The sequence below is a fragment of the Pithys albifrons genome, chromosome 20 (genome assembly GCF_047495875.1).
Source record: "Pithys albifrons albifrons isolate INPA30051 chromosome 20, PitAlb_v1, whole genome shotgun sequence".
In the NCBI taxonomy this organism is placed as follows: domain Eukaryota; kingdom Metazoa; phylum Chordata; class Aves; order Passeriformes; family Thamnophilidae; genus Pithys; species Pithys albifrons.
The window spans coordinates 986,163-1,011,617 of NC_092477.1; the positions used below are offsets into that span (position 1 = coordinate 986,163).

At 47.4% G+C, this 25,455-nt stretch overlaps 1 protein-coding gene across 1 annotated transcript in view; it reads left to right on the forward strand.

The window, feature by feature from the left end:
• Nucleotides 1–68: 68 nt before the first annotated feature.
• The window catches only part of LOC139681167 (uncharacterized), a 30,735-nt gene continuing 5,348 nt past the window's right edge, over nucleotides 69–25,455 (forward strand). Inside the window, exons 1-30 of the mRNA XM_071574396.1 lie at nucleotides 69–193; nucleotides 3,166–3,203; nucleotides 3,638–3,742; nucleotides 3,855–3,958; nucleotides 6,125–6,252; nucleotides 6,435–6,577; nucleotides 7,125–7,247; nucleotides 7,812–7,925; nucleotides 8,200–8,343; nucleotides 8,861–8,974; nucleotides 9,249–9,389; nucleotides 9,905–10,039; nucleotides 10,581–10,746; nucleotides 12,056–12,119; nucleotides 13,403–13,451; nucleotides 14,964–15,073; nucleotides 15,895–16,012; nucleotides 17,461–17,560; nucleotides 17,994–18,190; nucleotides 19,020–19,157; nucleotides 20,171–20,306; nucleotides 20,399–20,670; nucleotides 21,532–21,679; nucleotides 21,875–21,981; nucleotides 22,554–22,602; nucleotides 22,819–22,946; nucleotides 23,262–23,379; nucleotides 24,098–24,156; nucleotides 24,635–24,774; nucleotides 24,867–25,138. Coding sequence (XP_071430497.1) covers nucleotides 3,909–3,958; nucleotides 6,125–6,252; nucleotides 6,435–6,577; nucleotides 7,125–7,247; nucleotides 7,812–7,925; nucleotides 8,200–8,343; nucleotides 8,861–8,974; nucleotides 9,249–9,389; nucleotides 9,905–10,039; nucleotides 10,581–10,746; nucleotides 12,056–12,119; nucleotides 13,403–13,451; nucleotides 14,964–15,073; nucleotides 15,895–16,012; nucleotides 17,461–17,560; nucleotides 17,994–18,190; nucleotides 19,020–19,157; nucleotides 20,171–20,257 — 2,121 coding nt within the window. The 5' untranslated portion in view covers nucleotides 69–193; nucleotides 3,166–3,203; nucleotides 3,638–3,742; nucleotides 3,855–3,908 and the 3' untranslated portion in view covers nucleotides 20,258–20,306; nucleotides 20,399–20,670; nucleotides 21,532–21,679; ... (5 more) ...; nucleotides 24,635–24,774; nucleotides 24,867–25,138. The remainder of the gene's footprint in view (nucleotides 194–3,165; nucleotides 3,204–3,637; nucleotides 3,743–3,854; nucleotides 3,959–6,124; nucleotides 6,253–6,434; nucleotides 6,578–7,124; nucleotides 7,248–7,811; nucleotides 7,926–8,199; nucleotides 8,344–8,860; nucleotides 8,975–9,248; nucleotides 9,390–9,904; nucleotides 10,040–10,580; nucleotides 10,747–12,055; nucleotides 12,120–13,402; nucleotides 13,452–14,963; nucleotides 15,074–15,894; nucleotides 16,013–17,460; nucleotides 17,561–17,993; nucleotides 18,191–19,019; nucleotides 19,158–20,170; nucleotides 20,307–20,398; nucleotides 20,671–21,531; nucleotides 21,680–21,874; nucleotides 21,982–22,553; nucleotides 22,603–22,818; nucleotides 22,947–23,261; nucleotides 23,380–24,097; nucleotides 24,157–24,634; nucleotides 24,775–24,866; nucleotides 25,139–25,455) is intronic.

The following is a 25,455-nucleotide window of genomic DNA, read 5'->3' on the forward strand; positions in this document are numbered from 1 at the left end:
CTAGAACTATTACAGAAGGCTAAGACATAAGTTGGCAGAAACTGCTGGAAGCAGGAATAGAGGACGAGCAGGCCCTTTTTCCTGAAGACTGCGAGTTTGAAGACTGAGGATCGTGTTCGTGTTCCATCTTTCTCTGTGTCCATTATAGTCAGTTTTCTGTGGCTCACAGATGTGCCCAGGGAAGCTTCCAGAGGTGAGTCACGGGTCCCTAAGGCTTTCCTGGGATGCAGCAGCTCTGCAGCAGCAGGTTCACGTAGGTTTGTCACTTGGCTTTCCCCACAAAGGTGTCCTTCTTCCTTCATCATGCCCTACAATTTGCTCGGTGATGTGAGCCCTGCATTAAATGGGGAAAATGACAGGCTTTCAAATCTAGGGAGCTGTCCTGGATAACTGATGCAAGAGTTCATCAGCATCATTGTCAATGTAGAACTGGGCCTTTCAGCGTTTGGGTCGATGTCCCAATGGCACCCTCAGCCTGTTCTCCAAATCCTTGCTTTCTGTATCTTTACAGCAGAGAACCTAGAGAACTACAAGAGCTTGACAATGAGATGTCCTTGGCAGCTGTGGTAACCCTCAGTGTTAGGATTTTGAGAGCTGAAAGGCAGGCAGACTCTTTGCACAGCAGTGATGTCCTGTGGCATGCTGAAAGGGGATTCTGTCAGGGTGGGGGTTTCCTTCACATCAGATAGCAGTGACCATTTCAGCAAAATGTGTTTGTGTTCCTAAGTGTGAAAAGTCCAGTGTAAAGCTCCTGAAGCGAACTGTGCTGTCCATCAGTAGTTGTCCTGTCTGTGCAAGAAAAAAAAGCTAAGCTTTAAATCATTATCCCATGGAAGAGCAGAGTAAAGGTTCATGAGCTCTTTTCCCTCTCACAGTCATTACATTCTTTCCTATTTCAAGCTGGGTCCTGGTTTTAGCTCTAGATTTGGATGTAGAAGAGAATGGTTGCATCGACGTTTAATCGTGAGGTGTCAATCCAAATGTCTGCAAGTAATCTTGATGGATGAGGATCCCAGGGAGCATGGGATCTGTGAGGCTCCAGCTTTGGTGTATTCTAAAGCTGCTTATTTCCCATTAACCTCTGCAGAAAATTGCACAGCTGCAACAGAACAAAACTGGAACCAAAGAGCCGCCCACCAGTTGTTCTCAATGTACTCAGATGTTAAGAATCAGAAGAAACAGCAAGCAGAAATAGAGGAGCTTTGCATAGGAGTGATGCCCCAAAAGGCAGAACAAACTGTTTAGAGACAAAGTTTTAGTCAATAAACAGCAAGGTATTTATTAAGACAACGTTGGGGTAACTCTCCAATTAGTATCGGACAAAAGAGCTCCAAACTCTACAGTGAGAAGCTCCAGTATTTATACATTTCTAGTGAGGGATTACAATATTTTTACCTACATATTCATGCACGATTATAATATTGCAATATCCAGTTATAATATTCATAGCAGGCAGAGTTGGGGCGGAGCTGTCCATTTTGAGGAATATTATAAGGGGAGATCCTGTTACTTCATCTGGTGGTGGTCGTATTTTTGCTCTTCATCCTCATGAACTTTTCAACTCGGTCTAAATTTGCAGATTCTTGCAGATTCTTGCAGTGGGTCTTTCCAAACATGGTGCTCTGGCTTTTTTCTTGGGATTAACCTGTTTGCTACATGGACCTTTAAGACTTCACTGAGAGTTAGATGTCTTCCATAAATTAGACCTTATCTCTTGGAGACTCCCCAGAAAGTTGGGTGCTTTTAGTAAAATCCCCTGGGTTCTGGCTTTTCTCTACTTCAGGAGATAAGCCAACATCTCACTGCTACGAGGTATATATGTGCTTGGTTCATTGTTGGAGTTATTCTTGGATCCTCAGAGCAGTAGGTTGTGGACAACAAGGGGTTTTGTGCTGCTTTGGGGCAGAGGAGAACTCTGCAGGCTTTTCTTTTTTGCATTTGCTGCAGAGAAGCTTGGGTTGCTATGCATGAATTCTCAGAGCAGCATGGAGTGGCTGCCATTGTGACGTCAGCAGAATGTTGCCGTGTCACAGCGTTGTCCGGTGAAGGTTGCCCTGGTGCGCGGAAGGTCTCTGTGTGCAGAGCAGCTCTTTGGCTGGCTCAGTGCAGGAGGATCCTCCCGATCGAGGCGCCTCAGCCAACCCTTTGAACCCTGTCAGGAGTGTCCTTTTGGTTTTTCCCTTGGTGTTGTACAGTCTGCGAACTTGTGCAGCACTACCCAAACAATGGAACGATTCTGTAGAGCAGTTTGGACTGCTTTGACTGACTCTGGTTATTATTTTACTCACCTGGCACGTAAGTAGAGGGTTGTCCTAGGTACAGCATCTGGGAACAAAAATGCCACAAAGAGGGCATTAGTTTGATAAAGCTCCTGTCAAGAGCTTCAGCTAAAAAGGGGATGTCTCTAGCCAGTGGGACTTGGGCAGCGTTTGGAATGTTACCTGCAGATCTTCCCTTCCCTTCATGGGATGGTCTGTGCCAGTGGAGTCTGTAATTTCCTCAGTTTGCTTGTTCAAGCAAGACAACTTCTAAAACGCAGCCTAGGAGACTACACCAGGAGTCCTTCTCAAAACTTTGCAGTTCTCTCCAGACTGGAGGGAAAGCATCTTTCATTCCCTCAGTAAAGGATTTGGCTGTGTGACTTGACACTCCCTGTGTGCTAAAATAGCAATTGCCTTTGGTATGAAGTGCAAACTCCAAAAGGGTTAGTGTATGCTCCTGAAGCCAGGAGGTGTTCCCATGCTGTGTCAGAACAGAACTGCCACCTCTGAGGGGGACTTGGGGGAAGCTTTTCTGGGGAAATGTTTTCAGCAAGTTAATGGGAATTAGATCATGCAGTTTATAAAAAGAAAGAAAGAAAGAAAGTACAGGAAAGAGGGAAGAAAAAAGATGCCTTAGCTCGTGCTGGGTAGAAGAAAAGCATTGACTGTTTGCATTTTCTTCATGAAGTTACTACTTAATTACTGGCAAAAGGTGGGCAAACCTAGACACAACCTAATACATTGTGCTGTTCTTTTGCTTCTGTGCTGAAGAACCGTGTGGACATCCCTGGAGGGATGTGTTGAAAGGAAACTGTCCTCTCTTTGGCTTGACCTCTTCTGTGGGATTCCCCAGCACAGAGAGTTTTCTAACAGCATTTTGTTCCTTTTCCCTTTCCTGTTACAGGACACCTCACACGTGGATGGAGAGAAGCCCATCCTACGGTGAGTGGGAAAGCCTCCTTTGACATTCCTGGTGTTTGGGAATTGTGGAGCAAGCTGTGAGCTTGGCCTGTTGCACTAGAGTGCCAGCCTGGTAGGCTGAAAGAAACTCCATCTCAGTGTCTGCATCAGCAATAGCAAAGGGATCACTGCCTCTTCCCCAAAGTTCCACTTAAGAGCTTTTGAATGGACAAAGGTCAAGTTTGCAGACAGAAGGTTGCTGACTGATTCCAGCTAGGGTGGAATATCTAATTCAGAGCAATATCCATTGCTATCTAATGGCTCTACTTAGCCCATTTTAATGTAGTTGGAGTGTCTTAGAATCCTCTGTCAAAGTTCATGATTTCTTCTCAGTCCAGCTGGGTATAGCAATCAGTAAAATTCAGGTTCTAAATGACAGGTTATTCCCTGTCCCTCATGCTGCAATCTGTCCACAGAGCACAACACCAGCATCAGAACCTCCCTCTGTTCCTGAGGATGAGGCTAAGGAGGAAGCAGGTGCCCAGGAACTTCCACCTGTTGTCACTCCACATCCCGAAGCAGTAAGTGGCAGCTTTGGTTGGCACTGTCTTTGGTGTAGTGCAGATCAGAAAAAGGAAACGCTCCCTGCTTCTCTTGTGGCACACACACACCAACTCAAGAGTCATTTTGCAGGCCCTGACAGAAGAGCTTTCTGCCAATGAGAACTCTTCAGCCCAGGCAGAAGAGATGGAGTGGCAGGAGAGGATGGATGGAGTGCTCAGTGTCCAGGAGCTCCTGTGAGTGTTATACTTTCTCACTTTCTCTGGGCAGGGCAGGGCATTGATGGGCTTTAGGAGGTCCAGTGTCAAAGAAGGGATTTTGCATGCTTGTCATTGGAGCATAGATGGGAGAAGCAAGCACGTGGGCAGGTGTGGCTGCCCCCTGATAGCTGCCTCCTTGTACTTGCTTTATGAACCTTGAAAAAAATCCTTCCAAACCGGACCAGAGTAGCTGGTGAAAGGCATAGGCTTGCAAGAAGAGAGGTTCACACACAGTTTCAGGAGAGAGCAAAGAATTGAACCACAAAGGCAATCAGGCAGCAGAACAAGTGGCTGAGAGAGCCTCTGCAGATTCCACCTCTGGAAATTTGAAAGTCACAACTGCATAGCAACCTGCCCAGATCCCTTAGCTGACCCCAGCTGCTTTGAGCTGAAGATTGGGTCAGAGGCTTCCTGGGGTCCCTGCCAGCCTGAATCATCCTGTGATCCTATGATTATTGGACTGGAAATTCATACACAGCTCGTCCCCATATAGCTTGCAGGCTCTTTCATTGTTTCCCCGCTGAAGGCAAGAGTAATTGTGGGCATAAAAATCTGGACTAAGAAAATGAGTCTTAGCCAAAGAACACCTTTGGGAAGTAACCAATGTATTAAAAAAGAGAGAAGAGTTAGCAGGCAGGAAGCTGTTGAGAATACCTGAGCTTTCTGGAAAGGTCTAGGATTTCTGGAACCTTGTTTTCCTTTCTCAGTGAGGAGTGTTTTACCTGCATCAAGGACAAAGAGTGATGCAGATCTAGTCAGGGAATTCCAGCACTCTGAGTTAGGACTAGAAGGCTGTTGAAAGTCTCTTGGACTGCCATAGGTGGGACATGATGTGTCACCTTGGTTTTGGAAATGAGACTTCTTTGCTATTAAAGACTTGTTTGTCTGTCCCCTGCTCGTAGACCGACACAGAGCTGTCTACTGTTGAGAGAAACCCCTCTTTATTAGAGAGGGATTTGGTCATGGTGGAAGAGAGAGGGGAGGAATTGAAGCTCCTGAGGGGTCTGCTGAAGGAGAAGAAAGATGAGCTCTGGTTTGTGACCCCTTGCGCTTTCTGGTGCCAAGTCCCAAGGAAGCCAACCTGGCTCTGAACAGAGTAGCAGGGAAACTATGCAGATGTTCGCTGAAACCTCAAGTTTTTCTCTGGTTTTGGTTTCTTCTTCTGTGCTTCTGAACATCAGTCTTTCCTTGCCAAGTAGTTTGACATGAGATCTTCAGAATTCAAGGCCCTGAGACACAAGTGTTGTGAGTAGGTCACTGCCATTTTAGGGTGAAGCAAGAGGGTCATGCTGAAAATCTTGAAGGCCTTCTGGGCTAACTCATGTGAAGCATGTTCAGGACCTAGAGTTGCTTACAGCAGCAACAGCAGCAGCAGCAGCAACAGGGAAATGTCTTTTGACTTCTACACAATCTCTGGGCATTCTTGCTCACCATTCCTGTCCGCCGAGCTCTCTAACCTGTCAAGTCCCTTTGGATGGTCCTGCTTCCTATTTAAATAAAGCTATAAATAAAGGTAGCAAGTTCTTCTGTTACCTTCCAGGAATTTAAACTGCAGGATACCTGTCTCTCATCCCACATAGTTGTCGTCCAGAGAAAATCTACTTCAGATTTCTAACAAATGCTGCTGCAAGCCTGAGATTTTACTGTATCATCGGATATATCCCTTTAGTCCCTTTTAAATAGAAGTGTCTGGAAAATTAGGTACCTCCATGTACACTGTTAACAGCATTAAAATGTCCCGAGTCAGACAGGGAAATAGTCTGTTCGCTGCCCCTGCAGAGTGCCTTGAAGGTGCTGATGAGATCAGGGCTGTGAGCAGAAGCTGTGCTTTTGCTCCTGGGCACAGACTGTTTGGGCACACTACATGTGTGTGGTGGTCAGACAACAGCAGTAAGATTTGGCTGTCGAGATCCAAGTGGGCTGAGCTTTATCTGCTGTGCTAGGCAAGGTCATAACAAAAGCCTGGGCGCTCCCTCATAGGGGTCTGCTTTGTTACTTTAAATACACTTGCTGTCTCTGAGTTTTCACGGACTCCATTTCCATACTCAGGGGTAGGGATCTTGAACCACATCTTCCTGGAAAAACTCCCATGTGGCTGTCCAGAGCAAGAAAGTAATTTCTGTTCATCTTCATAATTTGTAGGTCAGAGAAGGAGAGCATGGAATGCAGCCTGTCTGACTCTCAGCAGCACGTCTCTCAGCTGGAGATGGCCAGGAGTCACCTGAAAGGCCAAGTTCACACAATCATGCAGGTCAAGGAGGTGATGGAAGGTGAGACCCTCATGTACTTTGTTTCTTCTGATGCTCCTGCCCGGAGAAGGTGCTACAAAACCACCTGTGTCTGCCGGGCCTCTGAGCAGTGAAGGAGCTGGGGGCAGGTCCCTCCTAGAATAAGGTCAGTAAAGTCCACTCCTTGAGTAGACTTTGAATGTCACCCTTTGTCATGTTTGCAGAGAATGTGAAGGGCCTTGAAAATCAAGTGGAAGAATGGAGATCCTATAAGAAGCAGGAACTGGCAGATTTGGATCAAGAGCTGCAGTCGATAGAAGAGCTGAACCACATTACACACAGGATTTTGGAATATGCTCTTGAAGAGGTAAAAAGAAAGCTCTTGCAAAAGGTGGTAAGAAACAATATGCATCTGAATTTTTCAGGCAAGCTTTATGGCCAACTGTAGTCACAGGAACTGCCTTCCTTTCTTTCTGTCCTTCCATGGTGGACAGAGATGACCTTACCTCTGGTCTTGAAGTGTATGGAAAGGCTACTAATTCCTGGTACTTCAGCTAATGGCCTCTCCTGAGACTAGGGCATCAGGGTGCTGGCCTCCTTAGTGCCCTGCAGTCCATCTGCAGCTCTACATGGATGAAAAGGCTGGTGAACTTTGACTGCAGAGTCCCTGAGAACAGGGAGAAATCCTGAGGATGGTGGTGCCAGGAAACAGACAGCTAGGAGAGAGGGGAAGGGGACATCTCCATTTCTTCCCCCTGCTTTTCAGTTCCTTGTTTGTACATGATTCCTAGAGGGCACAAAGACACTACTGGGGACTGTTCAGGTGGGGGGTTGTGGGAGGGATGAAGCTTCCCTTTCTTCACTTGAGGAGCTTGGCTGGGCCTTCATGTGGAAGTGTGTTCCTCCCCCATCAGACAAGAAAGCTGGAAGTCTTGGAGACTCAGGAGACCTGCAAGGCAAGCAGAGAAAGAGAGTACCAGAGAGCTCTGCTTGAGATGAAGCAGGAAGTCGCCACCATGCGAGCTGAACAAGACAAGGTAGGAAGCAGAACCAAGCAAGAAAGAGACAGTGAAAGGAGAATTTGCATTTGACTCTTCCGGGATCCTTTTCTTAGTCCTTCAGTGGACACCATCCTTTTGAGTAGAATTTTCTCTTAGATGCGTCTTTGTAAACAGAAGTGATTCCTGAGCAACCACGAGAGCTCGTGCCTTGAGGGACAGGGCGTGCAGTGGGAGTCGCTACCAGAGGGGAGATGTAAGGAAGGCACAGGTGGTGTTGCAGGCCTGAAGAGAAAACGAATCCCACAACTGTCTCTTCTTGCAGAAGAGGAGGGATAGCCTGGGCAGCAAGGCCAGGCGCTTGAGAACTGCCACCCATTTCCTGTTAGCTACCTAAGAGTTTGTTGGAGTTTCAGTCAGGGCTGGACCATATATATATACTGCTGGTCTCACTTAGGAAACTGAGCCTCCCCATGGGCAGAAGGCAACCCAGGAGAGCAGAAGCACAGTGCCTTGGGAATGTGCAAGACTGTCAGTTTTCAGTCTTAAACCACAAGTGTTCTACAGGAAGTTTAAAGATGTCTCCTCTACCTTCCTGTGCAGGTCCTGCAGGAAAAGGAGCGTGAGAAGACTGCGCTCTTTGAGAGGCTGCTCCAAACCCAGCAGCAGCTTGAGCAGCTGAGGCAGGAGATGGAACAGGAACGAGAGAGTGGCCAGGTAAGCCTGAGTAGCCCCCAGACAGAAGGAAAGCAGCAGCAAGGGCCTGCAAGGTAGATCTCGGTACTGAGGAGGGAAGGACTGTAGCAGGCCCTGAAAGCACAGAGCCCTTCAGGTCCAGAGATGAGCACCAGGAAGGAAGGGTTAGGATGGAAGCAGCGCTGGGGAGAGACACAGAACCAAGTGTCTGAAAGAACAGGAGTTGGAGATTGAAAGAGGAAAACCTGAGCGTGATGGCAGGTCCCTGTCACTTTGCATCCCTTTGTGTTTTTAGAACATCAGGGAACACCTGGAAGCAGAGCTGCAGAAAGCTCAGAGTAAGATCAAGGCAGTGGAGAAGAGGCACAAGGAAGAAATAAAAAGAATTCTAGACGAGTACGATCTTGTGCTGCACCAGAGGGAGACTCTGCAAAACCAGGTGAGGGAAACAGCAGTAGGCACTGCAGTCATGCAACAGTGGTCTCTGTCCTTCAGCAGCAGCATGATGGGGGCACTCCCTCTGATGGCCATCCTCTTGTGCTCTCCATCACAGCTGGTCTGAAGGAGACTTACTGCTCCACTGAATCTCAGCTGCCACCCTGGACAGCAGGGCTGGTCCACTAAGCCAGCAGTCATCCCAGTGGATTTCTGCTGTCCTGTTACTACTAGCCTAGTTTTTCGAGATGTTTTTTCCAGAGAACATGGTGACCCAGATAGATTTTAGATCAAGTGGTCCATATCCATTGTGATTCTTGTTCTTGTGATGATGGGGTGAAATTTAAAGCTGTTCTTTGCCTTTCCTCATAGTCTCTGATATGGCTGACAGTAACAAGGCTGTAGTCTCTCACTGCTTTGCTCTGTTTGATTGGAGGTGCAAGAGTTGAGATCTGAGCACGCAACCTGACACAAGTGTTGTATGGGAAGTTCAAAGCCATCTCCTCTACCTTCCTGTGCAGGTCCTGCAGAAAAAGGAGCATGAGAAGAATGTGCTCTTTAACAGGCTGCTCCAAACCCAGCAGCAGCTTGAGCAGCTGAGGCAGGAGATGAAAGAGGAACGAGAGAATGGCCAGGTAAGCCTGAGTAGCCCCCAGACAGAAGGAAAGCAGCAGCAAGGGCCTGCAAGGTAGATCTCGGTACTGAGGAGGGAAGGACTGTAGCAGGCCCTGAAAGCACAGAGCCCTTCAGGTCCAGAGATGAGCACCAGGAAGGAAGGGTTAGGATGGAAGCAGCGCTGGGGAGAGACACAGAACCAAGTGTCTGAAAGAACAGGAGTTGGAGATTGAAAGAGGAAAACCTGAGCGTGACGGCAGGTCCCTGTCACTTTGCATCCCTTTGTGTTTTTAGAACATCAAGGAACAGCTGGAAGCAGAGCTGCAGAAAGCTCAGGGTAAGATCAAGGCAGTGGAGAAGAGGCACAAGGAAGAAATAGAAAGAATTCAAGAGTACAATCTTCTGCTTCAGCAGAGGGAGGCTCTGCAAAACCAGGTGAGGGAAACAGCGGTAGGCACTGCAGTCATGCAACAGTGGTCTCTGTCCTTCAGCAGCAGCATGATGGGGGCACTCCCTCTGATGGCCATCCTCTTGTGCTCTCCATCACAGCTGGTCTGAAGGAGACTTACTGCTCCACTGAATCTCAGCTGCCACCCTGACAGTAGGGCTGGTCCACTTGCCAGCAGTCATCCCAGTGGATTTCTGCTGTCCTGTTACTACTGGCCTAGTTTTTCGAGATGTTTTTTCCAGTGAACATGGTGACCCAGATAGATTTTAGATCAAGTGGTCCATATCCATTGTGATTCTTGTTCTTGTGATGATGGGGTGAAATTTAAAGCTGTTCTTTGCCTTTCCTCATAGTCTCTGATATGGCTGACAGTAACAAGGCTGTAGTCTCTCACTGCTTTGCTCTGTTTGATTGGGGGTGCAAGAGTTGAGATCTGAGCACGCAACCTGACACAAGTGTTGTATGGGAAGTTCAAAGCCATCTCCTCTACCTTCCTGTGCAGGTCCTGCAGAAAAAGGAGCATGAGAAGAATGTGCTCTTTGAGAGGCTGTGCCAGATTCAGGGAGGGGTACACCAAACCTGGCAGCAGCTTGAGCAGCTGAGGCAGGAGGCAGGAAGGCAGGACGAGAATGGCCAGGTAAGCCTGAGTTGTGCAGTGATAGAGGGAAGGGCAGTGGGAAGGGCCTGCAAGGTAGATCTTGGTACTGAGGAGGGAAGGACTATAGCAGACAAGTCCGAACTGATGATTGGTCACAAAGCTGAGCAAGGTCTGAGTGAGGCACAGGCACTTTCAAGGAAGAAGTGTTGGAGGCTGAAGACTTACTTAAGATATTGCAGAAATAGAAGAGTTGATGGGAGGTGGTAGAACATTAGAATAAGGAGCTACAAGTGTATGTGCAGTCTTTAGAGTGGGAAGGGAATTGTTGGAAAGAAGTGGAGCAGTCATTCTTGCAATCATATCCCAGGAAATCTGTGAAAATGCAACATGAAACTGTGAGCTAGTGGAAGACTAGGCTTTTGTTTTTGCCTGTTCACTTTTAGAAGTGGACATCAAAAATAAAGGGAGCAGTTTTAAGAGCGCTGGATGTGGCATCTTCATAAGGGCTTGCATTTGAAATGTGATCCCTGGGGCATCTCTGCCAGATACTTTTCTGACATAAACCAATTTTTTGTCCCAGATACACAGAGGTGAACCTTCCATCACACCTCTTGATGCAGCAGCACCCTTTAAAGAAGCCTCTGCTCTCCAGCCTGAGAACTCAAGCCCAAGCCATTCATCCATCTTGCGCCTGGACGCAGTGCAGCTTGAAGAGATAAGTGAGGAGGAGTCCCTGAAGCTGCTGAGTATGTCTTGTGTATTTCTGGTCTGCTAGAGCAGTGTACTGTGTGCATGTCTCAGCATGAGCTGTGCCACGTGTTCCTTCTCCGTTTAGTGTCCTAGAGGCATTTACACCTTCCTACAGAACCTGTTGCTGTGCTGTGAGGCAGCGAGAAAGCACTTGGGGTGTTCCTCCTGCCTCTGAGGGCAGCTCGCCCTGAGATGCCTTGCCTGAGCTTCCTTCTACACTAAAGGCCAAAAGCAGGGATTGTTGCCAGAGGAGCAAAAGGCTGTGACCTAGCAAATGACCTAGTGAATTCCTGTGTGCTAGTGGCCTAATGGAGCAGAATATTTGGCTTCCTAGTTTCTCTCTAGACTCCTGATGTCTCACCAGTCCTAAGAGCCAAAATGCTTCACTGAAATCAATTGGTTTTGGAATTGGTTTCTTATTGGTGTAATTTTGGGTTGGTATTACTACTGCCATTACATCTACAGTTTGTTTTTGCAAGAATTCTACAGTTTTGTCAGCAAGAACCCCTTTGAAAGAATATCAGGTGACAGCATGAATAAGAGAGGAAGGGAAAGGTGTTTTCAGTGAGCCCCAAAAGCAAGAAAGGATACTTTTATAACATTCCCTATTCCATTTCTTTCTTTTATGTGGCATCATCAGGTAAAAGTGCCCTGCAGGCCATTCTCATGACCAAGCCTCCAGCCCACCCCAGTGGATATTCCGTAGACACAGGGCACTTTGTTACGGCTGATTCCCAGCCTGCTCATGCTCTTGCCATACTAAGCACTGGATTCAAGCCTTGAGCATATCATACTTTAGGAAAAGAGTTTGTGGCTCTGTTTAATCTGTGCCTATCGTCAAGTGTTGGACCAAAAAGCAGATTGATCTATTGCTTCATGTGTCCGTTCTCAAAGGCAATAACGTTCTGTCTTGAATGGGGGCAACAGCTCTCAATGGGGCTCAGCCTGGCTGTGGCTTCTTCACAGTGGTTGTCAATGCTCCTTCTTGGGCTTTAGAAACCCTTTTGTCATACCTGCCCTGCCATTGAGGGCTGGTATGACTGCAGAGGCTGGAGCCTTCCTTGGCTCTTTCCCCATGCACTTACTTTCCTGTCAAGGAACTTTAAAGTTTAGAGTGCAAACAATCAGACTTTGTGCAGGCCATCTGTGCTACAAAGCTGCCTGTGTTGTTGTTGTTGTTGTTGTAGTTATTACCCAAATGACCACAAAGTGCTCAGAGCCCCAGCCGGAGGGGCTGCATGTTGGATGTGCTGGAAGGTGGGATCTCTGTTTGTAAATCAGCCTGTTGCCTTTTGTGTCTTTCAGGGAGCACTGTAAATGTGGGAAATCCGATGAAGAAATACAGTGGATGGGAAAAAATTGGAGAAGGGTGAGTGCAAACACACTTCCTTCTAGAAAACCATGGTCCAGGTATTTTGCTGATGCCATATCATGTGTGAAGTCAGGCAAGCTCCAAGCATGCTCAGACACTGGGCTCACAGTCTCCCGTCTCTTAGAGCTGATCAGGATTTATGAGTGTGTCCCGAAGACATGGTCAAAGACATTTAGATGCAGGCAATGTCTTACCTGCAGCAGGGAGCAGGATTTGCAAGATTTCCTGGCCCTCAAGTGTGTGGCAGCTGTTTGCTCATTTTTTTAGGAGAAATGCTTTTTGCATGTCTCACGAGGAGGCAACCAGGCTAATGGAAAGAGAAAAAGCTTTACTGCCTAAAATAGCAACTTTCCCTCTGGTAGCTGTCGGATGACAGTTCTCAGTAACATGTTTTCCAATCTTCTGCTGAGAACAATATGCAGTAGTCAGGATTATTACCACCGAGTTTAGAAAGTGAAATGAGAGATGAAAGAAGGAGCTCTCTTTCCTAGCCCGTGCGGTGAAAACTCAGAACTTCAGGAACAGAGAGCCAGTGCACTTGAGAGAAAAATGCATCATCTGCCGGATGGCTTTAGGAGTTGACTGAAAATAATCCCCCAAGACTGTTGTTCAACCCAACTTTCCTTCCTGTATGTCATGAGGCAATAACAAAAGAAGATACCTCAAAAGTAGGGTCTTTCCCCTGTCTGGTGCATCTAACAGAAGTAGCTGCCAATGGGTCTTGACACATCAAAAAGCTATCTAAGCATCCTGTGTTTTCAGCAGTTTTCCCTTTTGTGTGTGAAACAGTCGACCCCTTAAACTCCTCTAGCTGTGACCTAGCAGGATGGCTGGAGACTGCTTTCCTTGCATGCTGGAGAAAGCTTTTTCCAGGTCCTTTCCTGAAAGGGCCATCACCAGTGTTCGGACTTCTCAGAATCACTGCATGGTGCGGCCTGGTTTTGGCAGAGAGATTCAGAAAAGAGGTGTGAGAAGGCCCACCAGAACTATATGCTCCACTGCCTGGGAAAAACACATGTGAGCACAGGCACAAAAAGAAAACGGGAAAGAACTGCCCCCCATAATCTCACGTGTCTATTTGAAATTTGGATTGGCTCTTTTTCTTCCTGTTGGACCTCTCTTGGACACCTGGCATAGCAAAGGGCTGCTGGGCTGCTGTTCTGTTGCTGAAGAGTAGATGAAGCCAGGTGTTTATTAGAAACAGTCCAGGCAGTCTGAGCTGGCTTTCACTCCTAGGCTCTAATCAGCTTCTCTTTTCTTCACTGCTTTTCTGTTTCTAGGGGTTTCGGAACCGTTTATAAAGCATTCAGTGCTGTCAGAAGAAGAGCGGTAAGTGCCAATAAGTCAACAAGTTTGCAGCTCCTGAGAGCTTTGCCCTCTGGTGTGAGCTGTGGCTGGACCTTTGGGTCGCTGGTGTTTGCTGCAAAGGCTGTTCCTCAGAAGCCCAGGCTAGAGGCAGCTTGCAAAAGGCATTTTGGGCAAATTTTGTCTTTCTTAACTACTGAAAGAAAGCAAGGAGAGCAGTGTTATCTTTCAGAGAAGGACACGCTAGCATGGTTTTAGTTGACTAGCTGATGGTGACTGCTGTCATTCAGGCTCAGACAGTGGGCTCAGAGTCTCCCGTCTCTCAGAGCTGATCAGGATTTACGACTGTGTCCCAAAGGCATGGTCAAAGACATCTAGATGCAGGCAACGTCTTACCTGCAGCAGGGAGCAGGATTTGCAAGATCTCCTGTCTGTCATTCACGCTCAGTTTCTCTTAACCCCAGGTTCAGGCACAGATAGGGCTTAACCCTCTTCTCCACCCTGTGTTTCATCTTGAAAATCTTAATGCAAAAGATAATGAAGGAGAGATCATGTTTGCAACGAAGGTTTGTGCTTCGGTCCTAGTGAAGCTGGCTGACATACACACTCATCTATGAGAAGACGTTTACCAAGAGCAAAGATCTCTCCTGAGCAATACAGCTGTGTTTTGGTTCAGTGTCCATGACAGCCCATTACAGAGATGCTGTTTGTAATAAGCAGACATGGCAGTGTCTTAGAGAGTCCCTCTGCTCTTTCAGTCTCCAGCTTCATATTCCTGAATTCTCATATCTGGCTGTCAGCAAACGGATCGGAATCTTTGTGGTAGTTCCTTATCCACCTGCAGTGCTGTGCTTGGGAACTGTGCTTAGAGGTCTACAAGGTGTCTAAAAGCCCTAAGCCCTGCTTATAACGTGGGGCATAGCCAATTGCAAAGCTAAACCGTCTTAAAGATTTTCTTTAGAGTTGCAAAGTCCAAACTGAAGAACTTAGGAAGTGCTAGGATTGTATTTTTGTTGGAGTAACCATGGAGTAACCTTTGTCAGACGTTTGGAAATGTTGATCTGTAACATATGGTTCTGTTGGCTTTGTTGTGCAATCAAGAATAGCAGTAGTTTATGAAATACTGATCAAGTCCCCTAGAAATGCTAAAGGATTACCAGCTGTTTTGATATATTCTCACAGGAGCAAAATTGCTCTGTGTTTGCAAAACATGTGTAAATGATAACCATGATGGTAGACTAAGGCCTTTTGAGAAGCACCTGGGTGCAGAGTGTTGTTAGAGCTTTGTGGTTGCCAGTTTCCAGCCCATTTGAACCAAGTCGACAAGGCAAAACATCCATGGCCTTGGGTCCTGTAACTGGCACCTGAGTGAGCTGAGGAAGGGGCCATAGACATGTCAGTTACAAATGGTGTTGATGTCGAACCACAAGACCGTTGGGCACAGCTTGGCTGTGTCATTCCAAAATTGTGCACTCCACTCTTGTTGTGGTCGCAGGCAGGAGACTCCTCAGTTCATGGTATTCAACATCATTTTAGGTGGCCGTAAAGCTGATCAATCTCCAAGAACAGAGTAGCACGAAACTACTGACAGAAATCTTGGTCATGAGGGATAAGAACCACCCCAATATTGTTACTTATATAGACAGGTAAGTAATTCTGGTGTTATAATGTGAATGTTCACTTACATACTTGCAAGGCAAAGGCTAAAAATCCCTTTACTCACTGGTAAAAAAATGGATCTTATTATTATTTTTAATGTAATTGTGCACCATGTATGGGAGGAGATTGCATTTTTCTTGGCATACACAGTTTGGATACTGTTTTCAAAAACCTGTATCTCTCACTAAATCAACAACCTGTATGTTCTCTCCCTCCACGTTGTTTTGTGCTTTGATTTTATTTGAGTGCCTTATGCTAAGTGCTGATAAACCATCCCAGAAATGTTTTTCTTTGGGCTGGTCCTACAGTTTTCCATTGCCAAAAGACTAGGTTCAGACACACCTGATTTGCCAGCCTTTCAATGGGTTTTCCTGTTTGGGAGTGTACCTTACACAAGGTTTTCCAAAGGCTTGACCAAATTCTGTCCTAAGTCCTGCACACCCTCCTCCCCTGGATAAAAATTGTGAAAACTGTGTCTCCTTGCTGCTGGCGTGACTGGTGGAATTTTTGTGTTAAAAGGGTAAACCAGCTGAGGGGATGTGTCCCAGTTCCAGATTTATCTTTGCTGTTACTAAACTGTTTTTTTCTCTTGCTTGTCACCTTTGCCATCTACCTCTTTATGGCTCTGCCTTTCTCACTTAGACTGCACAGATTGCAAGTCCTGTGTACAGCCTAGGCAGACTGTCTCTGCCTTTTAATCTATCTTCATGTGCAAGTGACCTGGAAACAAAACTCAGCCAAGTAGTCTTTTCCATAACGCAATTTAAGTGTGCACATTTCTCTCCACACTGTTGTTTTCTTCTTCCAGCTACCTTGTCAGAGAGAAGCTCTGGCTGGTGATGGAGCACATGGATGGAGGCTCTTTATCTGATGTTGTTAGCAAGACAGTACTGGCTGTAGGACAGGCAGCAGCTGTCTTTCGGGAGGTAAGGGATCCCATTTGTGTTTCTGATGGCTTGGAATGGATTGTCCTTATAAAGAGGTGTTGGGAGCAGGAGGGATTTCCTGTTCACAAGTTTGTTCCTGGATGACTCTTGGGATACAGGGGAGAAAGATGCTCTGAAGTGAACTGCCTGCCAGTGTCCCTGCACTTACCATACTCTGTTCTTACCGTTATAAACGACCAACTAAATAGCCAATCATTTGGTATAAAGGATAGTTTAATTTTATAAATAGTGAAAGCCACAGAGTAAACAGTGCGGTGCTGGGTGCACTGGGAGTCTCCATTCCATCAGTGACACCCAGTCGAGCTCACAGCCTACTTTTTTATACAGTTAAAGCAGGTTTATTTTTAGCCAGTTCCAATAAATGATTTTCTTTTTCTCTGCTTTGAGATCCTTTCATCTGATTCTGCCTGTTACTTCTCCGTGGTCGTGGGGGGTTGGGTTCTTCTTTGCTGTGATTCTTAACTTGAAATTTAACTGGAGACATTCTTGTTAGTTAAGCCTTACCTGATGTCTTTAATGCTTCTTCCTTATCTTGATTGGGTTCACTTTTTCATTGTATTTAGGTATTTTTGGATATTCTTTGGTTTGCACTATGTTTATTTTACTTCAAAAAGCTGCTTAGTTATTAACTTTAGTTCTATTCTTTTTCTACTTTTAATGCATTGATAAGCTCATAGACATTGTTGCTAAATCTTTACAGCATCAAGCTACACAGAAGTCTCGTTATGTTCTTGACATGAATGAAGTTCTATATTTATCACTTTATGATACCCTTATCCACTGTTGTACACTCTGTCTCTGTTTTTCACATTTATTTACTGCTCTGCACTCTGCCTCTCTAAACATTTGCCTGGAGTCTCTCTGTACTGCATTCCTTGCCTGTGAAAGCAAAGGTGCTGGTGGCAGAATTTTGAAGTAATGGCACAGAAAAATAGCGACTCAGTTTCTCCCAGTCCTCAGCTTCAAAGGACAGCATTGCACCCAAGGAGCTGTTTCTTTCTGAAGACTCACTAATGTGCTACTTCCAAGGTTGCTGTCAAGGCTAGCAATCAAATGCTGATCATGCAGCCTCTTGCCCAAGGGTGATCCACTTCATGTCAGGTTTTGGCAAAGCCTCTTTGTCCTCCGGGTGGAGAGGGCACATCCCCTGCAGCAGCAGTCATTCTGGTTTGCAGGGGACAGCCTATAGCAACAATTGATCTTTCTCTTTCAAAAGCGACTAAGTCTTCCCTGAGAAAGACACTGCCACTGTCCTAGCGTGACACTCCTAGTGCTGGTGTAGCGAGCTCTTCCTCTTGACAGCACCGTGCCCTGCCATTGCTCACTATTTCCCTAGAAACGGGAAAATATTTTAGAGCAGTTTCTTTTCTTGCATGGTGAAATCAGATTGCTAATTGTTACCCTCCTGCTTGTTCATTCTCTCTCAGTGCCTGCAGGGACTGGCCTTCCTGCATTCCAACCGCTTGATACACAGAGACATTAAAAGTCACAACATTCTTTTGGGACTGGATGGATCTGTGAAGTTGGGTGGGTATTCTTGCTAAGACTCAGCATTCTGGGGATGTGGTGTGGGGCTGCTTTAGAGTGACTGTCACTTGCCCAACAGTGGTTCGTGTGGGAGTACACTGAGCCCTGCTGAAAGCTAAGAGCATGGCTGCAATGGGCAGAGAGGTGTCGAGAGGAAAATAGTGTTTATGAGTGTCTTTGTTTTGGGTGTGTCCCTTGCAGAGGGGAGGGCATTACAGTCTAAACCTTCAGGTGAATACATAAAAACCACTGTGTGAAGCACTGGGGGTTTGTTGAGCGGACAGTGCCTTATTCCCTTGGTTGCAGCCCTGAGGAAAGAGAGCACGGTCGGCTGCTTTTCCCAGTAGATTCAACACCGCATTCTCAGTGGGAAATTCTTTTCCTTGGTTTCCTACTTGAGGGTTGTTTTAACAGAGTCTGTTTTTCTCCTCAGCTGATTTTGGCGTCTGTGCTCAGCTCACCACTGAGCAGAGTAAATGCAGCTCCGTAGTCGGAACTGTTTACTGGATGGCCCCTGAAGTTGCGAGAAACAAACCCTACGGTGCCAAGGTGGATATCTGGTCACTTGGCATTGTGGGAATAGAGATGCTGGAAGGAGAACCTCCTTACTTCGAGGAACCCTCTCTCATGGTAAGGTGCAAATACCCTCAGACAGTGGGTGTCTTTCTAATCCGTCCCATGAGACAAAATGCTAACCCCACCAGCTTCAGCTAGTTGCACCAAGGTCCACTTGTAAAAAGGTCCCTGCAGCACATCAGCATCCGCTGTAGTTCTGTTTCCATCCATGGGAGAACCTCAGAGGAGAAGTGGCACATAGGCAGCTCAGAAACATTTCATCTTGTCCTTCAGCGATGCTGGAAGTATCTCGTGTGTAGTTTGAACTCTCTTTGAGCTCTGTCTCTGCTGGACAAAACAGTTTCAAGCTTCTGCCTCATCTGTGTATTGTTCTGGCATGTGCCTGGGTGGTCTGGGTGAGTTTAGGACCTTGTATCTCTTTGCCAACTGCATCAGAGGAAACAAAAGCTCAGCTTCCCATAGACCTTTTTCTGTTGTGGTAGAAATATTTCAAAGGTGTGGTACCTAGCTAAAGAGGAGGCCCTCATGATTCATGTCCCTGAAGAAGCTAGCAATTGAAAGAGCTCAGCTTGTCCTGGCACTGCTGCTGTGCAGCCAGGTGAATGTGGCTGGAATCCCGTGTCTGCAGCCGACATGGGTGCTGTGCTCCTTTTGGCTGCAGGAGCAGGAATGTCCCTCGGAGGCACAGCTGTGAACAGAATGAGGAAGGGCACTGCAGCTTCCCACCATGTCCAGTGGCTGAGATCAGCTGCAGAGGGACAGGATAAGGCTGAATTAGTGACCTTTTATGCCACTGGAGGGTGGAGCTTAGAACACGGGGCCTGGGTGAGCAGTTACTGAGAGGGAAGAAAGAGGTTGAGTCTCATGTTTCCTTTTCCCTCAGGCTCAATACCTGATAGCCACACGAAGTGCACCCAAGCTGCAGAAGCCCTGGCTACGATCCCGTCTCTTGCATGACTTTCTGAACTGCTGCCTGCAGAGGGATGAGGAGAGGCGAGCATCTGCCTTGGAACTTCTGCAGGTAAAGTGGGAAGCGGCTGCAGGTGAAACAGCCGTGCCCTGTCAGGGATTCCTTCTCAGCTAAACTCCAAGGCATCAGATAAGCCCCTCTCCTATTCATCTCCACTCTTGGGGCTATGCAGATGGAACTTAAGGAGGATCCTAAACTGCTTGGTCTTGGATGGGACCTGTGTAGGTCATCTAATCCAGCCCCCCTGCCCTGACCTCAAGTGTTTCCAAGGATGGGGCGAATAGCAGCTTTCTGAGCAATCTCTGCCACTGTTTCACCACGCTCCCCAGAAACAGTTGCTTCCTTACAGCCAGTATGAATTGACCTCTTTTAGTTTAAAACTACTCCCCTTGGTCCTATTGACACTAGTCCTGTGAAAACATGTGCCCCTGTGCTTCACAGAAGCAAGCTTGGAGTACTGAAAGGTGAAAAGGTCTCGTCAGGGCCTGCTCTTCTCCACGCTGAGCAGGGACAATTCTCTCAACTTTTCCTCAGAGGGGAGACTCTACGTTCTGATCCTTTCTGTGACCCCATTTTGCACTCGGATGGTGTATTCAGTTTTACCTGGTAGCTGAAGTAGAATGATGCCAGGCCTGAAAGTTGGTGGAGGAACGCAGTGAAAGCAGTCCCAGCCAAGCGCTCTGAGACTTGGCTGTGTTCGAGGTGTTGGAGTGTCCCAAGGGAAGGCTTATGTCTCTCCTGTATTTTGGCAAATAAAATATCCAATATGTGTAGAAAAGGGGACCCCAGATGGAATATCCTGAAAGGATCAAAACCCTGGCACACCAAGTAGCATTCCCAGAGTACTGTCAGGACCAAAATCCCAGGAGGCAGAAGACACCTTGATGAATGGCCAACTTTGCCTGTGATAGTAAGGTCCTGGACACGAAAACAGAGATGCAGATGGTCCCCTCGGTCTTATTTTTGTGTCTTTCTGGGAACCAGAGGAATCCTAATTGAGTCTGTGGTGAAGTGAGTTTGGAAAGTAATGGCTCCTTTCTTTTTTTTTATTTTCTTTTGGGCAGCATCCATTTTTAAATTCAGCCGAGCCTCTCTCCGGACTGCTTCCATTGATCCTTGCAGCAAAGAAATGGAGGAAGTACAGGACGTAGAAGCCTGGCTCCAGGGCCAGCTCTGAGGGGAACTCAGAACAACAGCTCTGTAAGCCCTCAGCTCTCTTGGAAGATGGCCAGCCTTGTCACGCTGTGAGTCAGCACAACATTCACTTCTGAATTGTCCATTGTTCCTTACAGATGAAAAGTCCCCAGTGAAGAGCATGGCCGCCAAGACATCGTGTGGAGATCCACACTTTCAGTTTTGTACATAGACAGTTACAGTTCCTGACTAATACAGCCGACGTGTCTCCTCTGTGACTGCCTCCACTTCCAAGGTGCCCATGGATAACGGGTACTCTGCAAGTGGAACAGAACACGGAGGGGACGTCTGCTGGCAATCCAGTAGAGTGGACAACAAGCAGGCCTGGAGGTTTCTGGAATGCGAGGCTGAGAACTTCCTGACACAGCAGGTGAGTGAGCCGAGTAGGGAAGGCACCTGCCAGACCTCCTGTTTGTGACCAGAGGAGGTCTGGAGGATGTCAGGAGGGTTGGAGGCCATCTCGGGCTCAGTGGTTGTGAAATGATGGGGTTTGATTCTTGGAGAAGGAAGGAAGGGGCTCAGCAGATCTGCTGCCTTGGACTGCCCTGCCCTTCCCAGCTTGAAAGAGAAAAGAGTTTTCCTGCAGAGAGAAACTGAGCAGCTTGTTACCTCTCCCAGGTCTCACTCTTTCCAGTCTCTGTGCTTGACTGGTTTTGTCCCTCTTCCTGTGGCCTCTGTTCTCCCTGTGCTGGGTGGCTGCTACCCATGACTGTGTAGCTGGCATAGCTAAGGGGCTGGAGACTCTCATTTCTCTGTGCTGTTCACAGCAACCTGTTCAATCTGGGAGGCTCGGTCTGGAGAGGGAGTCCTGCTCTCCGTTTGGTGCATAACCTTCAGGAGCTGGTGCCTGTGCTCTGAAATCTGAGGTGGCACTGAGGGCTGCCAGGGGCCTCAGGCTGGTGCAGCACTGCTGCAAAGGGGAGGGGACAGTGGCAGGGTAGCTGCCAGAGGTGGCCCAAATGCTCCTTTGAGAAGTCACAGCACTGCATCAGCTTTCTGGAAAAGGTCTAGGATTTCTGGAAGCTTATTTTCCTTTCATAGTGAGGAGTGTTTCACCAGGGTGAAAACGTGATGCAGCTCTAGTCAGGGAATTCCAGCATTCTTTGAACGGAACTAGAAGGCTGTTGGAAGTCCCCTGGACTGTCATATGTGGGACGTAGTATGTTGCCCTGCTTCTGGAAATGAGACTGCTTAGCTAATAAAGACTTGTTTCTCTGTCCCCTGCTCATAGACCGAAGGAGCTGTCTGCTGCTGAGAGAAACGCCTGCTTATTAGAAGAGAGGCATTTGGCAGTGGTAGGAGAAACAGTGGAGGAGTTGTTACTCCAGAAGGATCTGCCGAACAAAGAGAAAGATGAGCGTACCCAGGCCCTGATGAAGGTATGGTCACCTTTTTTCCAGGCGGCACTTTGGGAGAGGGAGTTGCACTGAGAGGTGGAAAAGAATCCCTTCTTGGGGTTGCTACCCAACTGACCACAAAGGGCTCACAGCCCCAGACAGTGGGACTGCATTTTGGGCCTTCTGCATAGCGGGGTCTCTGTTGGAAGAGAACACATTGCATTTTGTTCCTTTCAGGAGCATTGTGAGTGTGGGTGGTGAGCCAAGGAAGAAATACACAGAACGGGAAGAACTTGGCCCAGGCTCAGTCTGATCCCTCTTCCTGATACACACTCACAGGCCAGGTACTTTGGCAGCTGGAATAAGAAGCATGAAGTCAGGCAAACTCCAAACATATTCAGCTTCTCCGGTCTCTCAGAATTTGTAACTGTGCTCAGAAGGCATCATTAAAGACAGTGTGATGCTGGCAATGTCTTACCCGCAGCAAGGAGCAGGACCTGAAGGATCTCCTGTCTCTGAAGCTTTATTGCCTAAAAGAGCAACTACCCACCTGACAGCTGTCAGACAATAGTTCTCAATAGCAGTGGTTTCAAATATCTTGTTTACAAGCTTTTAAGAGACACACACACACACACACACACACACACACACACACACACACACACACACTCCCCGCCCCATTAGGATTTAAAGTAAACTAATTAGGTGTGCCCATTGGAGATTTGCTGCAGCCCTTTGTCTTCCTGGTGGACCTAAGTTTTCTCCTGGACACGCTGCCAGGTGGAGGGCTGGTGGGCTGTCGTGCTATTGGCTGAAGAGTAGGTGAAGGCGGGTGTTGTGAAAACACTCTAGGCAGCAGAGATCTCTGCTGGGCCCTAAATGGCTTCTTCTTTCTCCACACCTGTTCTGTTTCTAGGAGCTTCAGAGCTGTTTATAAAGCGTTTGATGCTGGCACAGGGCAAGAGGTAAAGTGTCCCCATCCCCAGCAGATTTTGCAGCTCTCAAACACTTTGCCCTCTGGTGTGAGCTGTGGCTGTAGTTTTGAGTTGCTGGTACTTGGTTGCTGCAAAGGCTTGTGTCACCGTAGACTAGTGTCAGGCTGCAAAATGCATTTTGCACAGACTTCTGTGCTTCTACTAAGCTTTGCTGTCTGAAAACAAGACTTGCCTCTGTTGTTCCAGAAGCACTCGCTCCATGTTCTTTGTCATCTCATGCAACGAGCAACTTCTCAAGTTAATGGTCTTCAAAGCCATTTTAAGTGGCCGTAAAGAAAAGGAATCTTCAGGAGAAGATGTCTGAGCAACTGACGGTCAGTGAAATCCCAGTCACCAGGGACAGTAAGAATCCAAATATTGTTAGTTACTTGGACAGGTTCTGGTACTCTCATGCGAGTATTAAGTTAGACACTGCAAGCCAAAGATGAAAGAAACCATTTGGTCACTGGCAGAAAATTGAGTTCTGCTATTTCTCTATTTGTCTGCAGTGGATGGGAGGAGATTGCAATGTGTCTGCATTAAACTCTTCTGGTGAATGTAGTTTGAAGATGCTCTTCAAAAACCTGGGTCAGCCCTAAGGTAGTTTAGCTGTGCACATTCGTCTCCATGCCATTGCTTTCTTCTTTCAGCTCCCTGGTCAATGCAGAACTTTGACTGGTGATGCAGTACGTGGACAGAGGCACGTGACACGACGTCCTTTGTGCAGTATACGTCGAGGAAGGAGAGAGAGCCAGTGTCTGTTGGGAGGTGAGGGACCCTGCTTGTGCTTCCAATGGTTTGGACAGGATAGTCCTTGTAAGTAAGTGGTAAGAGCAAGAGTGATTTCCTGTTCAGAGCTTTGTTCCTGTGTTGCTGTGATGATATAGAAAAGGACTACCTGCAGTCACCTTCCTGCCAGTGTCCCTGCCCTTCCTAGAGCCTGTTTGTGTACTCCGATGTACTGTTGTCCTAGTCTTGCTCTGGTTTTTAATTGGCTCTTCACCACTTTGCTTGTCTGACCACTTGCCTGGAGCCTGTCTGCACTACATTCCTTCCCTGTAAAAGCAAGCATGCACATGTGGAAAAATCTTAAACTAAGGGATAAGGAAATCTTCTCATCTTCAAAGGATAGCATTCCCCTCAAAGTAGCATTTGCTTCTGAAAAAGACCTAAGGTGCTACTTGCCAATCTGCTACCCAGGCTAGCAATAAAATCTTAATCAGATAGCCTCCCACCTGAAAGTGATCCACGTGGTACTGAAGGGAGGAAGGACTTTTTCAAAGCTAATATGCCTTCATTTCCATAGATAGGACTATAACAGAGTTGCCTGTGTTCTTTTTGTTGTTTTTGTAGTTGTTGTAGTTGTAGTTGTTACCCAACTGACCACAAAGTGCTCAGAGCCCCAGCCGGAGGGGCTGCATGTTGGATGTGCTGGAAGGTGGGATCTCTGTTCTGAAGTCAGCGTGTTGCCTTTTGCCTCTTTCAGGGAGCACTGTAATTGTGGGAGATGCAATGAAGAAATGGAGGGGAAAAAACTGGCAAAGGGTGAGCGCAACCACACTTAGTTCTAGCTAGAAAACCATGGGCCGGGTATTTTGCTGACGCCATATCAAGTGTGAAGTCAGACAAGCTCCAAGCACGCTCAGACACTGGGCTCAGAGTCTCCCGTCTCTCAGAGCTGATCAGGATTTACGACTGTGTCCCAAAGGCATGGTCAAAGACATCTAGATGTGTGTAGAAAAGGGGAACCTAGAGGGAATATCCTGAAAGGAACAAAATCCTGGGACAGCAAGCAGCATTCCCAGAGTACTGTCAGGACCAAAATCCCAGGAGGCAGAAGACACCTTGATGAATGGCCAACTTTGCCTGTGATAGTAAGGTCCTGGACACGAAAACAGAGATGCAGATGGTCCCCTCGGTCTTATTTTTGTGTCTTTCTGGGAACCAGAGGAATCCTAATTGAGTCTGTGGTGAAGTGAGTTTGGAAAGTAATGGCTCCTTTCTTTTTTTTTTTTCCCTTTAGGCAGCATCCATTTTTAAATTCAGCCGAGCCTCTCTCCGGACTGCTTCCAGTGATCCTTGCAGCAAAGAAAGGGAGGGAGTACGGGACATAGAAGCCTGGCTCCAGGGCCAGCTCTGAGGGGAACTCAGAACAACAGCTCTGTAAGCCCTCAGCTCTCTTGGAAGATGGCCAGCCTTGTCACGCTGTGAGTCAGCACAACATTCACTTCTGAATTGTCCATTGTTCCTTACAGATGAAAAGTCTCCAGTGAAGAGCATGGCCGCCAAGACATCGTGTGGAGATCCACACTTTCAGTTTTGTACATAGACAGTTACAGTTCCTGACTAATACAGCCGACGTGTCTCCTCTGTGACTGCCTCCACTTCCAAGGTGCCCATGGATAACGGGTACTCTGCAAGTGGAACAGAACACGGAGGGGACGTCTGCTGGCAATCCAGTAGAGTGGACAACAAGCAGGCCTGGAGGTTTCTGGAATGCGAGGCTGAGAACTTCCTGACACAGCAGGTGAGTGAGCCGAGTAGGGAAGGCACCTGCCAGACCTCCTGTTTGTGACCAGAGGAGGTCTGGAGGATGTCAGGAGGGTTGGAGGCCATCTCGGGCTCAGTGGTTGTGAAATGATGGGGTTTGATTCTTGGAGAAGGAAGGAAGGGGCTCAGCAGATCTGCTGCCTTGGACTGCCCTGCCCTTCCCAGCTTGAAAGAGAAAAGAGTTTTCCTGCAGAGAGAAACTGAGCAGCTTGTTACCTCTCCCAGGTCTCACTCTTTCCAGTCTCTGTGCTTGACTGGTTTTGTCCCTCTTCCTGTGGCCTCTGTTCTCCCTGT